This window comes from Fusarium phalaenopsidis (genome assembly GCF_050370095.1).
Source record: "Fusarium phalaenopsidis strain FUZ10S chromosome Unknown contig_32328, whole genome shotgun sequence".
Taxonomy (NCBI): domain Eukaryota; kingdom Fungi; phylum Ascomycota; class Sordariomycetes; order Hypocreales; family Nectriaceae; genus Fusarium; species Fusarium phalaenopsidis.
The window spans coordinates 260,247-273,612 of NW_028145393.1; the positions used below are offsets into that span (position 1 = coordinate 260,247).

At 51.2% G+C, this 13,366-nt stretch overlaps 4 protein-coding genes across 4 annotated transcripts; all 4 read left to right on the top strand.

Annotated features, from left to right (window-relative positions):
• Positions 1-67: 67 nt before the first annotated feature.
• Positions 68-2,347, top strand: LRP88_12768 (uncharacterized protein; the record flags this gene model as incomplete). Its single annotated transcript, XM_083249156.1, has 1 exon — positions 68-2,347. The coding sequence occupies one exon, from the start codon at positions 68-70 to the stop codon at positions 2,345-2,347; it is 2,280 nt and encodes a 759-aa protein (XP_083094958.1).
• Positions 2,348-3,655: 1,308 nt separating this feature from the next.
• On the top strand, positions 3,656-6,192 carry LRP88_12769 (uncharacterized protein; the record flags this gene model as incomplete). The annotated part of the gene is made up of 4 exons (XM_083249157.1): positions 3,656-4,691; positions 4,745-5,499; positions 5,551-5,778; positions 5,842-6,192. The coding sequence occupies 4 exons, from the start codon at positions 3,656-3,658 to the stop codon at positions 6,190-6,192; spliced, it is 2,370 nt and encodes a 789-aa protein (XP_083094959.1).
• A 629-nt stretch (positions 6,193-6,821) lies between these two features.
• On the top strand, positions 6,822-8,009 carry LRP88_12770 (uncharacterized protein; the record flags this gene model as incomplete). The annotated part of the gene is made up of 1 exon (XM_083249158.1): positions 6,822-8,009. The coding sequence occupies one exon, from the start codon at positions 6,822-6,824 to the stop codon at positions 8,007-8,009; it is 1,188 nt and encodes a 395-aa protein (XP_083094960.1).
• Positions 8,010-12,423: 4,414 nt separating this feature from the next.
• Positions 12,424-13,363, top strand: LRP88_12771 (glycoside hydrolase superfamily; the record flags this gene model as incomplete). Its single annotated transcript, XM_083249159.1, has 2 exons — positions 12,424-12,942; positions 12,992-13,363. The coding sequence occupies 2 exons, from the start codon at positions 12,424-12,426 to the stop codon at positions 13,361-13,363; spliced, it is 891 nt and encodes a 296-aa protein (XP_083094961.1).
• Positions 13,364-13,366: the final 3 nt, after the last annotated feature.

The following is a 13,366-nucleotide window of genomic DNA, read 5'->3' on the forward strand; positions in this document are numbered from 1 at the left end:
TGATCTTCCCTCAGGGCTTGTGGACGACTGTATACACTGGCTCAACCTGCAAACCGGGAAAGTCGAGATGCGCCGCAAACCTCGGATATGGGTCCCCAAGCCATCCAACTGGATCCTTGATGTCCATAACCGCCAGGCTGTTAGAGGTGTAGGGCGCCGGACCAAGCATGGCCCGAGTTCGGGCACTTATCTGGTCGAGCCTCGATCCGAGGTTGGGCAAAGGATCTATCGCATCTTTCAGGGGTTTGAAGATGCTGAGAAGCTGACCATCTACCAGCCATCCGGTGCTGGGTCTTTATCCGTTGAAATGAAGCGCCTGGAGATTCGATTCTCAGTCAACTTCAAGGGCCTGCTTCAATGCCAACAGCTCAGGGCGGAGATTGATCCTCAACAGGACGTGGGCGCTCTATACGGGCTATGTAGCCAAATTCAACTGCGTGATATCGCAAATCCTAACAACAAGAGCGTTCTCGTTCCCATTGGCAACATCCGCTGGAAGCGAAGGGGGATACACGTGGCCGTCAGTATCGCGAATGATGGCTTGTACGCAAAGTTCACCGTCGACCAGCTCCTAGGCCGACTTGACTGCCCGCCAGAGCCACTTCTCCTCTGCCTGAAAGCAGCACTGCACGCACTGACCTCGTTTCCCCTTCCCAATGGACTCACTGGTCGCACTGGGACCGAAGAGGCATGTCACTGTCTTCTTGCGGCTCGCAGTCAGCCGTGGGCTCCTCTGCAACGCTCCTCTCAAGAAATCCTGTCCGTCATAAGATCCCTCTCTCCCAAACGGTGGCTTTACCCACCAGGACTCGGAGTCTACCAGAAGGTCAAGTGGGACAGTCATCTTACCATGACGATTCAGCACGAAGATCTGACCCCCCTCGTTGATAGCATCGCCCTTCGATCAAAGGACCTGGAGACGTTTGCTCCAGCACCCGAGACGGAAGATGAGTTTGAACTTGGGTGTGACGATCTTGCCATCAGGAGCCTGTATCTTCGGGGCCGCATACGGCGACAAATCTACGAGCGTGTCTGTTTCCCCATGGACTCGGCAGTCCTTCTACAGGCCACACACATCTTCCCCTATGCCACCCCCAGTCTTGCTTCAAAAGAAAGCTGCCAAGCTTTTCAGACCACTCGTGCGCTGCGGGAGCTTACATCTGGTGTATATGTGTTTTCACATCTGACTTCCATCGTGAAACAATGGGAGACGGTTGGGGGATTCGACAAAGCGGCCGTCGGTGTGGACATTAGATCCATCTTAGACTTGGATATCTCTGAGCTTTGGGGGTCCTTTGTTCACACATGCCGGAGTAAAGCCTCTGACTCTGCGGGGGCTTATGATGTGCATTCCCAACTTGCATTATTGGCCTTTACTAGCAAGACTAGCATGACCGTTGTGCCCTGGCTTGTGGCATTGTCCAAGAACTCGGCGTTGAGGGCATTTGAACCTCCAAAGCGCCCGGAATGTGAAGATTTCGACTCTTTTGATCCTTCAAAGCCTTTGGCATTTACAGATTTCCACGTCTTTGAAGCCCCCTCGGAGGGAACCTTGACGGCGCTGGTGCTCAACAAACAGCCAACCTACGAGGATTGGTTAGAAGACACGCCAGAGGAGGAAACACCAGGTGAGGAGACGCCAGAGGAGAACACAACAGAGGAGAACACAACAGAGGAGAACATACCAGAGGAGAAGGATGTCGAGTCCAAAGCCCACCAATATTACGCTATGCAAGCGGAAGAAGCGACCAGGATTGCATCTCTCATCGTTCATGAAGGGCCTGGCCTGCACCTCTCTAAGGGAGAGTTTGAGCGGTTGGTCCAAGAGCTCTCAATTGAACGCATTGACCTGGAGATAGCTTGGGAGAACTTGCAGCCTGAACTGCAAAGGCTGTCTTACAATCTTGAGCTGTCCGTCTATCTTCTCCAGGTAGATGAAGCTATCAAGGAAATTCGCCAACGCCAATCCCCAGCGATAAGCGAGAAACAAAACAAGATCTGGAACTCCAAGCCGGCAACCCTAACAAGTCTGAAGCCAAGTCATAGCAATGGTGTGTTCAAAGTACCTCACCTCGCAAGCGGCCTGATGAAAAAGGACATCCACTTCAACCATGCTACGAGGGATCAAGCCACCATGGACCAGCTGTCTCGCAGTTTCGCCAACAGAAACCTTAGGAAAGACGACAAGGCTCCGAAGACCTTCTCCCTCGTCCCCCAAGAAATGACAACACTCTCCAGGATTTTCAAGAGATTCACCGCCTCACCGGAAACCACAAGGCAACAGTACGGAAACGATCTCGAGGCATCCCTTGAAGCCCTGATCCACGACCGCAAGGTCAACAAATAGCCCAAGCGGACGCCCTTTGCTGGAGGGCTTGGTCAGGCACTACATGATCATGTCTCCGCGATCCGGGCTTGCCTTTCCGATGGTGAAGCCGGCTTTCGATGGCTCAACGCCGGCAACCTGTGGCCCTGTCTTTCGCCCGTCATGCTTCTTGAGCAACTCAGGCACAGTAACCAGCCACATTCGAGCCCCAAGATGCGAAAGGAGTTGTTGTTATACGGTGTTCTCTTTACAAAACTCCAGAGACTCGTCCGAATGCGTGATGCCGAGCTCTGCCGAGATGAGAGGCGGTTACGTGAGGAACAGGAGCACGAAGGTCATTCGAACTGGTCTCCTCTCGAGCATCCAGAATGGCTTCTCCTTGAGATTGACAACAACATACTCATCCGTCCACCCCAGGTAGATGTGGCAAGAGCCATTTTATGGCCGGCATCAGAGTCCAATTCAGTGCTTCAGATGAACATGGGTCAAGGTATGTTTCTGGGGCCATGACAAGAGAGGAATCTTATCTAACCAAAGTTGTAGGCAAAACCTCATGCGTCATACCCATGGCAGTGGCGATGCTAGCGGACAAGACACAGATTTGCAGGCTTATGGTGCCTCGTGCCCTTCTCCTCCAAACAGCCCAAGTTCTCCAGAGCCGTATCGGGGGCCTGGTTGGCCGCCAGGTCTGTCATATCCCTTTTGCACGACGGTCTCCGACAGGTGTCCACTACATGGATCGCTATCAGAAGCTTCACCAAGACATTCGCACATCAGGAGGTGTCATGCTCTGCCTGTCCGAGCATATCCTCTCCTTCAAATTGAGTGGGATACAGAACTGGCTGACGGGCAACACAAACAAGCCAAGAAAATGATCGAGATTCAGCGGTGGCTGGATACGTCAAGCCGTGACATCCTCGACGAGTCTGACTTCACACTCTCGGCAAAGACTTAGCTGATCTACCCCAGCGGTATCCCGGCAGCCATAGACGGTCATCCTCAACGGTGGCGGGTAGTGGAGGACCTGTTGGCACTTGTTGAGAGTCATGTATCTTACCTCCAGTCGAGTTTCAAGGACGAAATCGACGTGAGGAGGCGTCACCAAGGCTACCCCATCATCCATTTCTTACGCACAGAAGTGGAAGACAGCCTTAATGCCCTGCTCGTGCAAGATATCTGCGAAGGACGCCTCCCCAGGTTCAGTTGAAGGATCCGACTACCCAGCTTGCTCAAGAGGGCATAGGCATGATTGTATCGGGCGTCGATGTCCCTCGTTCCACTTGGGAAAACGCAGCCAGGTCGCTCGCAGACGACATATTCGGGTGGAAGATGCTTCATTTGCTGCGTGGCCTCGTCTCTCAGCGTGTGTTGCTCCTCTGCCTGAAAAAGCGATGGAATGTACAGTACGGCCTGCATCCTCACAGGGCCCCCATTGCCGTGCCTTATGAGGCCAAAGGTGTCCCTTCTGAGACGGCAGAGTACGGTCATCCCGACACGGCTCTCGTGCTTACTTGTCTTGCCTTTTACCAGACTGGTTTGTCAAAGGTTCAAGTCGCCAAGAATCTACAGCACATCATGAAGTCTGATGATCCAGCGGCGCATTACGAACGTTTGGTCCACTCGTGTAGGTTACCAGCGAGTCTACAGCAGTGGAACTTGCTGGACATGGACGACGAGGTGCAGATGGACGAGCTGTGGCAACTGTTGAGATTTGACCGAAATGTGCTCAACTACTTCCTCAACAACTTTGCGTTCCCACAGCATGCCAAGCAGTTCAGCGTGAAGCTTCAGGCTTCAGGATGGGATATCCCTCTCCTATCTAACAAGTCATCGAGCAAGAACCTGACAACTGGTTTCAGTGGTACCAATGACAATAAGAGGATCTTGCCCCATACGATCAAGCAGGACGACTTGCCAAGCTTGGTACAGACGAATGCAGAGGTCCTCAGCTATCTCCTAGAGCCGCGAAATCAGAGATTCTATGAAGCTGCTGATCGGAGCGGGAAGCACTTGACCGAGACCGGGCTGCTGGAACTTCTCCGCAAGGAAGGTATCAAAGTTCTAATCGATGCTGGTGCCTACATCCTCGAGATGGAGATCCACGATCTCGCATCAGCCTGGCTCGAGATTTTCCCAGAAGCTCAAGGCGCGGTGTACTTTGACCATCAAAGCAGGATCATGGTTCGCGCCCGTTTCCAGAAGGCCGCCGTTCCTTTGCTGGCAAGCCCATTTGCGGACAACCTCGAGCATTGCGTCGTTTACATTGACGAGGCTCACACGCGTGGCACAGACTTGAAGCTTCCAGTCTCCGCCAGGGCAGCCGTGACTTTGGGTCTTGGCCAGACAAAGGACCACACAGTCCAAGGTATGTGACTAGCAATGACGCCGTGGATCACGATGCTAAGCTAATCATATCAGCCGCCATGAGACTGAGGCAACTTGGCTCGACCCAGTCAGTGGCATTCGTGGCACCTCCAGAGGTGTACCAGAGCATCCTTCGCCTACGAAGCGCTTACAACGGCATCTTCACGAAGCATTTGCCTGTGACGTCCGAAGACGTGGTACATTGGCTGCTTGAGCAGAGCTGCGCGGCGAGTGAGAACATCATGCCGCTCCACCTGGCCCAAGGCTTTGACTTCTGCCGGCGCACAAATGCGCTTTGGAAAGGTCTTGACCGTATCCATAAGAAGGAGCCTAGGAACCAGCTTCTCCGTGCCATACAGCTACGAGAAGATCAGACACTGGAGCAGCTCTACGGCGCGAGACAGCTGGACTCGACAGAGTTTTCACAACTTGATTTCCAACGCTTAGTAGATTTCAGGAAACAGCTGCGCCAGCAGAGACACGAGTCCTCGCGCAGCGGCAGGACAATGCATTCTTCAGCTTTTGAGGAGGTTGAGCAGGAGAGAGAGGTTGAGTTTGAGGTTGAACAGGTCCGCGAAAAGCAGAAGCCCACCCGTTTTACCCCATGCTTTGTTGAGATACTCGATTCCCAACTCATTGCTTTTGTTCAATCTGGATATTTGCACGATCAGCGCTTTGAGCAGGCCTTTGGGTTACTTGGCAGAACAAGTATTGGACGCCGCTTCGGTGTCGAGAAGACTTCTTCCAGGCTCTTTGTCTCTGGACAGTTCGCGTTCAGCGTTCGAGAAAAAGCAAGAGACGACCTTGTGGTAAGTAGCTTTCCTGGGAATTTTCCTAGTCAACGACGCTGACATAGATAGCGACCTGTTGAGTGGATACTCTGGAGTTCAAGGACCGACACTGCTGTCCTTGTCATTCCCGAGGAGGCTGAGCTCCATTTGCCGATCATTCGACAGGTAGAAAACCCCCTTGTGCGCCTTATCGCTTATGCCGCTCCGGTTGCAAAGTCGATGCAGGTGTTCAACACACTCGAGTACTTGACCATACCGGCGGACCAAGACCCATTACCAGCCTGGGTCTCTATCGAGGTAGGCATCATTGCCGGGCGCCTTTACTTTGACTACCACGAGTATGAGTCGCTGCTCGCGTAGCTAGGAATCGGCGAGGTGTCTGACTCCAAGGATGCGGTCAGGCGAGGTCTCTGGATCGACCACCCCTTGAAGTTCCTCTTGGAGTGGTTGACCTATCGTCGTCAAACAGCTGATATCCTGCACACTCCGATGGGGTATGTCTGTCAGGGTCGGGCTCTCCAGGCCACACATGCCTTTTTCAACTCGACGGCAAACCTTGGGGACTTGGGAGATATTTCCTCTGGCATAGATCGCTTGCAGATCGGTAACGGAAACCTTGGTGGCAATGCTAGCGAGGATGACAGCGAGTGGGAGGAAGGGGACGGAGGGGTGGACGTCGCGGATATCACGTATACCGAGGAGGAGTTGTGAAAGAAGGCGATGCAAGATGTCGCCAGGGGGACAAGGTCATGAATGGGGAAGTTGCTGTATTCTTCAATTACTGTGCCTGTCTCTTCGTTTCTATAATGACATTTAGAAAGTTGAATGAAGTGCCTACCAGTGCATAAATGCAACCGACGTCACGGTTCAAATGAACTTATGCTTTATCCCAAATCCCAGGCTGCGTGAGTCAAGAAAAAAACAAGCTGTCAAAGGATAGCAGTAAAAACAAAGGAAAAGCAGCAGAACTTTGTAGAGGTAATTTGAAATAGTGCCTTGTCTCAACGTATTTTTAGTATTTCTAAGGTAAATCTACTCGTCATAAGAGTAAGAGTCACAGCGGAGTTAATAAATAGCTTGCTTGGTCTTGTTTATTTCTTGACCCCTGGCTGGGCTTCGTCAGCTCCTTGGGCCGCCACCCCAGCTACATGGCGTCCTCTAATTGGTTAAAGCACTCCAGCCCAGCCTTGACAGTCCAATCATGCATGACTTATTTTTACCGCCTTTTCGCCTGTAGTCTGCTCCCTGCTCTATCTTCATCCTTACACCACGCCTGCGAGTCTTTTCGTTCGAGACCGATCTTGACCTTGTTTACTTTTTGGACTTCTGGCTCTTCAAATATGGGGCTGGAAGACCTCATACCGAGAGCCCTTCGCGACAAGAGGCTACAAAAAGTGGCGTTCGAGGCCGCCACCACTCTCGCCGCGGAGTCACCAGTAGTCAAGACTGTCCAAGCCGCTTATCAGATCACCAAGGTTGGAGATGTCGTCAAAAACACCAATAGCCTCCTTCTAAATGCATCCGACACGGTCAGGAGTGCCCAGACTATCCTACCTCAGATGCACATCATGGGTCAGTCCTTAGTCGACACGGCAAGGCTCTTGAGCAAGTTCAGCATGGTGGCTACAACCCTTGGCATGGGTGCCAACATTATCCAGACATATCAGGGTATTCAAGCCCTCAACCTAATAGCTGCTAAGCTAGGAGATATGGGAAAGAGTCTTGAAGCTCAGACAGCCCTTACTGCTCAGCGAGACTTTCCTCAATACGTCCACGACATGATCCGGGAGCGCTTGAGTCAGACTACTGTTGATCCAGATCGCGAGCACTGGTTCTTTCTCTACCATCCAGATACCGACTGGTACCCCAAGTTCTTCCATCTCATCGAGGAGAAACCACTGGACCCTCGCTTCTGCGGCTACACCAACCAGCTTGACACAGTCTTCATGTTCATGTTGGCAGCCCGGGAACGCATCACCGAAAGGGAACTCCGAAAGGGCCGCAAAAAGCAACACTGCCGCCCCATTCAGCTACATCTCATCATACCAGCATATCAATCCATTCTAATTCCCGAGAGTATCCGAATCCCAGACGAGATTGGCGATTTTGTCATCGAAGGTCGGATCAACAGCAACAGGCCCTTCGTATGGCTGAACCTCCCGGAGGACCAAAAGTACTATACCTCGGATGTAGGCTTCTGGACACCACCGCCCCTCGGATGGTGGAATCAGGCCATGACGTGGTGCGGTATTACTGAGAAGCCACCAGAGTACGGATCACCCAGAATCCTAGGCATGGGACCTCAACCAGCCCTGATCGAGGCCGAGGTCGAAACCGAGGAGAGAGTCATTACTGTTGAAAAGGAAAAGGCCATGATTGAAGAGGCTCCCAAGGAAGATGGCATCACAGAACTAGTGAGGAGACACTCCAACGAATCTTCGCTCGAGTTGGTTCAAGCAACGAAGAAGCGTTCTACACCGCTGCATAAGCGCGGTAAAAGCCGTCAAGCATCACGGCGACGTGCATAGGCATATAAGGCATGCTGGATTGATGACAGATTATACTTTTCCTTGTTTTTTTGGCCTAGGCATTCATGAGATTGACGAAATTAAGATACAGGAATATTGGCATCTGGAAAGTTCTGGAACACAGAGGTCATGGTTGATGACCTGGATTAGCATTTCATTTCAGCTACATTATTGGCGATACTCACGATATTTGCATCCCATAGACACACGGATCAATAGAGCAAAAACTTATGACATGGTATAAGTCATTGTACATATCGGCTAGTTCCTCTTGTGGGGTGTGATACAGATGGATTTGTTTGTAGAGACCAACGGTAATGCCCTGGATATACAAGAACAGGAGAAGATGATTCACGAGCCGGGTGGCTTTGACTATGGCGACATTGGGCATCAGGCTAAACTCTAGAGGCCCTCGGATGTGTCGGATGGGGAAATGAAGGATTCTGTACGTTTGATTCAAAAGAGTTCCGCTCCAATGGCAGCTTGAGTCAGGGAGTGAGGTGCTTTAGGATGCATGATTCACAGACTTCCAATAATAGAATAAGCATATGCCTGAATTCCAGCACAGTCTCTGGTGGTGACAGCTTTGAAGACTCGCTGCCAAATGTGCGTAAATACCTACTGCAAAGAGAGACAAACGCAGTTGAAACACGGCAAGTAAACCCTGGAGCCGCCTAATCACTTCAGTTACAGTGTGGGGTTCACAAACTGAGACGCACAAATGTCAAGTGTCACAGGGGTTGCGGAGCCGTTACCAAGAACCTGACCTGAGGCTTGTCGTGTGATTTTGATCAAGAAAATCCCTCAATTCCTTAGATACAGCCAAGCCACCTTTGTGAAGGTATCCGACTTACGCCTTCTCTCGGTCAATAACAGTGGAGTCAGATCCGGGGTAAACAAGGCGACAGCGCGCGTCGACCAAGGTTTTAATCCTGTGGAATACCGCCAACTCATCACTCGCCCTCGTCGTACACGGTCGCGCCCATGGACCCGGTCAGCGCAATCGGCCGTACGTGGTTTGCTTCTAACACATGACAGAAAGTCCCAAATTGCCTTAGAATATTGTTATCAAAAACGGCAGAAAGATCGGCGATGCAGCATCTTCTGGTGCAACGCCGCTACCGCGGCACGTTTCGAGGAGTCATTGAATCGAATAGCCACTCAGTGCGGCCTCGTCTCGAAAGAACAAGCAACAGGTTCTTTCGCAGTATTGAAGGATTGGCTTGAGTTCCGGTACCAAGGTCCTTGGTTAATGGTTGTGGACAATGTTGATGACCAAAATACCTTTTTCAGCACACAGATGCGAACCGGAAGGATACCATCAGAGTGCATACCTCATTGTACACGAGGTTCCTTGATATTCACCACCAGAAGCAGCGACATTGTTTTCGATGTGGCCAACCCAGCAAAGCCTATCATGATTCAAGAGATGCAAGTGGCCGAGGGTCTGGAGCTGGCCAAGAAGCGATTGCCCAGCGATACTCCTCAAGAATTGCTGATTGAGTTGCTAGAGGCACTGGAATTCATCCCGTTGACAATCACTCAAGCAAGCGCATTTATGGCAAAGAGAAGAAAGGGGGTACGACCTTACTTGGAGCTATATCGGAAAAGCGATGCAACAAAGATGAAGCTACAAGTTCTCAGATCATGGCCGTCCAGGGAGCTCAATGGACTCGGTCGCCAAAACATGGATGCTATCATTTGAAGCGATCCGAGATTCGAACCCTAGAGCGGCCGAGCTGTTGTGTCTGATGGCATTCTTTCAACATCAGGGAGTTCCCGTTATTCTCCTCCAAGACGAGGACGAGGACGAGTTCAACTTCCAAGATGCTATCGCAGCGCTAAAAGCTTTCTCGTTTGTCGACGCTTATGAGGAAGATACCATGTTTAGGACACATCGACTGGTTCAACTAGCAACAAGGTGGTGGCTTGACAAGGAGATACCCTCTGAGACGGAGAGATGGGCATCTGAAGCCCTCAGCTCTGTAGCAACACACTTCCCCAAACCAACCTCGCACCCTGATACGGAGTATTTCGCTCTCGGCGAGTCTCTTCTCCCTCATGCAGAGCTCAGGCTTCAACACAAATTCAAGAGTCCTTCAAAGAAGGTGGAGCCTGCCAGGGCAAGCCTTCTCAACTCATCAGGACGCTACCTTCACTGGAAAGGTAGTTATGATGAAGCGCGGTCTCGTTTCCAAGAATCGATGCAGATCAACGTGAGACTTCTCGGGCCAGCACAGGTTTATATGGATGGTCACTTGCGATCGTCGGCCAAAACCCACAGGCGGCTCCCATGCTGGAGCATCTTGTCCAACTTCGAACCGAGGTGCTCGGCGAAGACGATCCACAAACGATCGATGCTTTGAGTGACCTTGCTCACGCGATTGTGGCTACGGCCGACCTGCAAAAGTCAGAGGCCATGCAACGCGAGGCGGTAGCTCGCAGTGAGCGTGTTTTGGGCCAGCGACATGGCAGTAACATTGACTGCATGGCATTTTGGGCCCAGGTCCTCCATCAACGAGGGAAACAGACTGAGGCAACGGCTCTTCAGCGCAAAATATTCACCACGACGCTTGAAGTGCTTGGACCCGGACACATCAATGTGCTAATGGCGGAGGGTAACCTCGCCTCCACGCTGAGCAACGACCGAGAAACCTACAACGAAGCCTACGATATCTTCAAAAGTAACATCCAAAAGAAGCAAGAGCTTTACGGGCATGGCCATAGGGAGACGTTGGTGACTGTCTTTCTGTATGGGGTTTTACTTGAGAATATGCACAGGCTTAAGGAGGCGACACAGCCGTATGCGCAACTGCTAGTGGACATCAAGGATGGGCGAAGACAGAATGTTCCGTCAACTGGGAAAGGGAGGGAATTGCTTGAAGATCGATTAAAATGGTTGCGGAATGCGTTGGCTGAGCTGGGAGAGACTTCGGAATCACACTCAGACAGTTGAGCATGAACTGGCGAGGCGAAATGGAAGCGGGACTCGTGGATAGAAAAAGCTAGAATGTTACCGCAGCTTGCGAGGGCAAGGCCCAAAAAGCAGGGCAGCAAAGCAACTCATCACATCGGCACCCAAACATCTTGAAGTCCTGGCAATATCTTCCGCAGACACTCAAAGGCCTGGAAGGCCGGTGACAAGGTTATGTAACGAATGGGCACAACGAGCGGCGCCGGAATGTACTGAATAAGGAAGCTCTTCTTCGTGAGGTCACATAAAGCGCCCAGCACAATGAAAAGTAGTAAATCAAAAATTACGCCCCCCATGGTCCCGAAGGACAATGGAGCATGGAATGACGCCGCGCTGTGCAATGCAGGCCCTCCAAACTGGTGTCCCCAAATCTTGAGCTAGGGAAACCGGAACAAGGTAAGTATGAAAAAGAAAAGAAGAAACCGAGTAAAGGACGACGGGAGAGGGCCAATTTATAGACTCTGAAGGGCCACGTCGATGCCTGGCTGCCTGAGGCTGAGTGGGTGCCCGGAGATTGCGTTCCCGGCACCATCGGCCAATAACTTTGAGGATTTCGGCGAGGCGGGAGGTTATTGTTACTTCTTACGTATGCTTCATTTGTTGAGGTGAGGATAGCGGATCCATGACAAGGGAAAGAGACATGGTGCCAAGGCGGAAATGACAAGATGATCAGAAGCGAGATGAGTTGCTCCTCCAATGCCCACTTGGTTCAGGTGATGGCTGGCGACCCTTGCAATCAGCAACTTTCTTTGCAAACACAGTGTCAGTACTGGCTTTGAACACGCACTGCCTGCTTGCATAACTGTGTTGTTATGGCATTATGTTTTACTACTAGCATTGTGCTGAACAATGAGCATTACATTTCCCATCGTGAAGGTTATTGAAAAGAGACACTGTCAACAAAATCTTCAATGATGCTTCCCAAGGCCTTTTTTAGTGTTTCACAGCCAAAGTCAAACAAAAGGCCAGAACATTTGACCACATTCCAAGTCCGTTTTCGCCCTCATCACATGCCTCTGTCCAGAGATCGAGTTGTGAGGTATCGTTTGACCGGCGCTCTGGGGTAGCAACAATGGCCGGAATGACACGGCGGGGGCCACAACCAAAGATGACGGGTGTTTTTTGTGACCTTGAGGCCAGTCTCGAAAGTGTATTAATAAGAGACACGAGTGCAAGTCTGGCTCGACTTCTTTGTCGAGGCCCGCATTATTCGAACCGTGGAATGGAAGTGACACCGCTTTAGGCTTAATGGCTTATTGTGCAATGGGCTCAGGAACGTGATTGCATCGGGTGGCACATTATTACAACGAGGACCAGCAATAAATAGGGTTGTCAAACATGGCGCGCCACGCACAATGTGTCTTAACTCTTGGTGTAGTTATCAGGGCAAGACTACTTGAAGCCTTCAATTCCATTTACAAGTAAGCTGCGACATCGAAAATGAAGCTAAACCACCTCATCAATAGTGTCACTCTCCTTGTGGCCTCTTCTGTGCCTATACTCGCGATCCCCTCCAACACAAACACTGCAGGGATTGAAGCGCTCTCTCTTCGTGGCGTTACTACCCGCAAAGAGCTGTGGAAGCCTAAAGTCGGCACTACTTGGCAAATCATTCTGTCCGAGGTCATCAAGATCCCCAAAGGTGGCGCCAAGAATCTGAAGCCAAACGTCCCCATCTACGATGTGGACCTGTTTGAGAACTCAAAGGAGACTTTTGACGCTCTGCACAAAGCAGGCAAGTACGTCATCTGTTACTTCAGCGCTGGATCTTGGGAAAATTGGCGTGATGACAGGAAGAGCTTCCAGAAGAAGGATCTTGGCAAGACGTTGAGTGGATGGCCGGACGAAAAGTACGTCAACATCAACAGCCCTTCAGTACGGGCCATTATGGCAAAGCGTATCAAGTTGGCTGCCGCGAAGGGCTGTGACGCCATCGATCCTGATAACTTGGATGGCTACGTAAGTCATGACCCGTGGACCGTGAGGCTATCGCTGACGTCTTCTTTAGCAAGCCGATAATGGACTAGGTCTAACCGAGGCTGATACAATCTCATACGTCAAGTTTCTCTCCAAAGAAGCAGCCAAGTATCGTATGACGACGGGCATGAAGAACGGAGGGAGCATTACAAAGCAGGTTCTTCCCCATGTCGGTTTCTGCATCAACGAGTCTTGCATACAATACTCAGAGTGCGACCTATATGCACCTTACATCAAAGCCGGAAAACCTGTCTTCAATATTGAGTACCCGGCGGGTGCACCAAAAGTGAAGGCCGCCGACAAAAAAAGGATCTGCTCAGTCACTGGTGCCGCCAAGGGGTCGAAAGGGTTTAGCAAGGTTATCAAGAAGATGAATCTGGATAGTTGGGTCATGTATTGCTAGCCT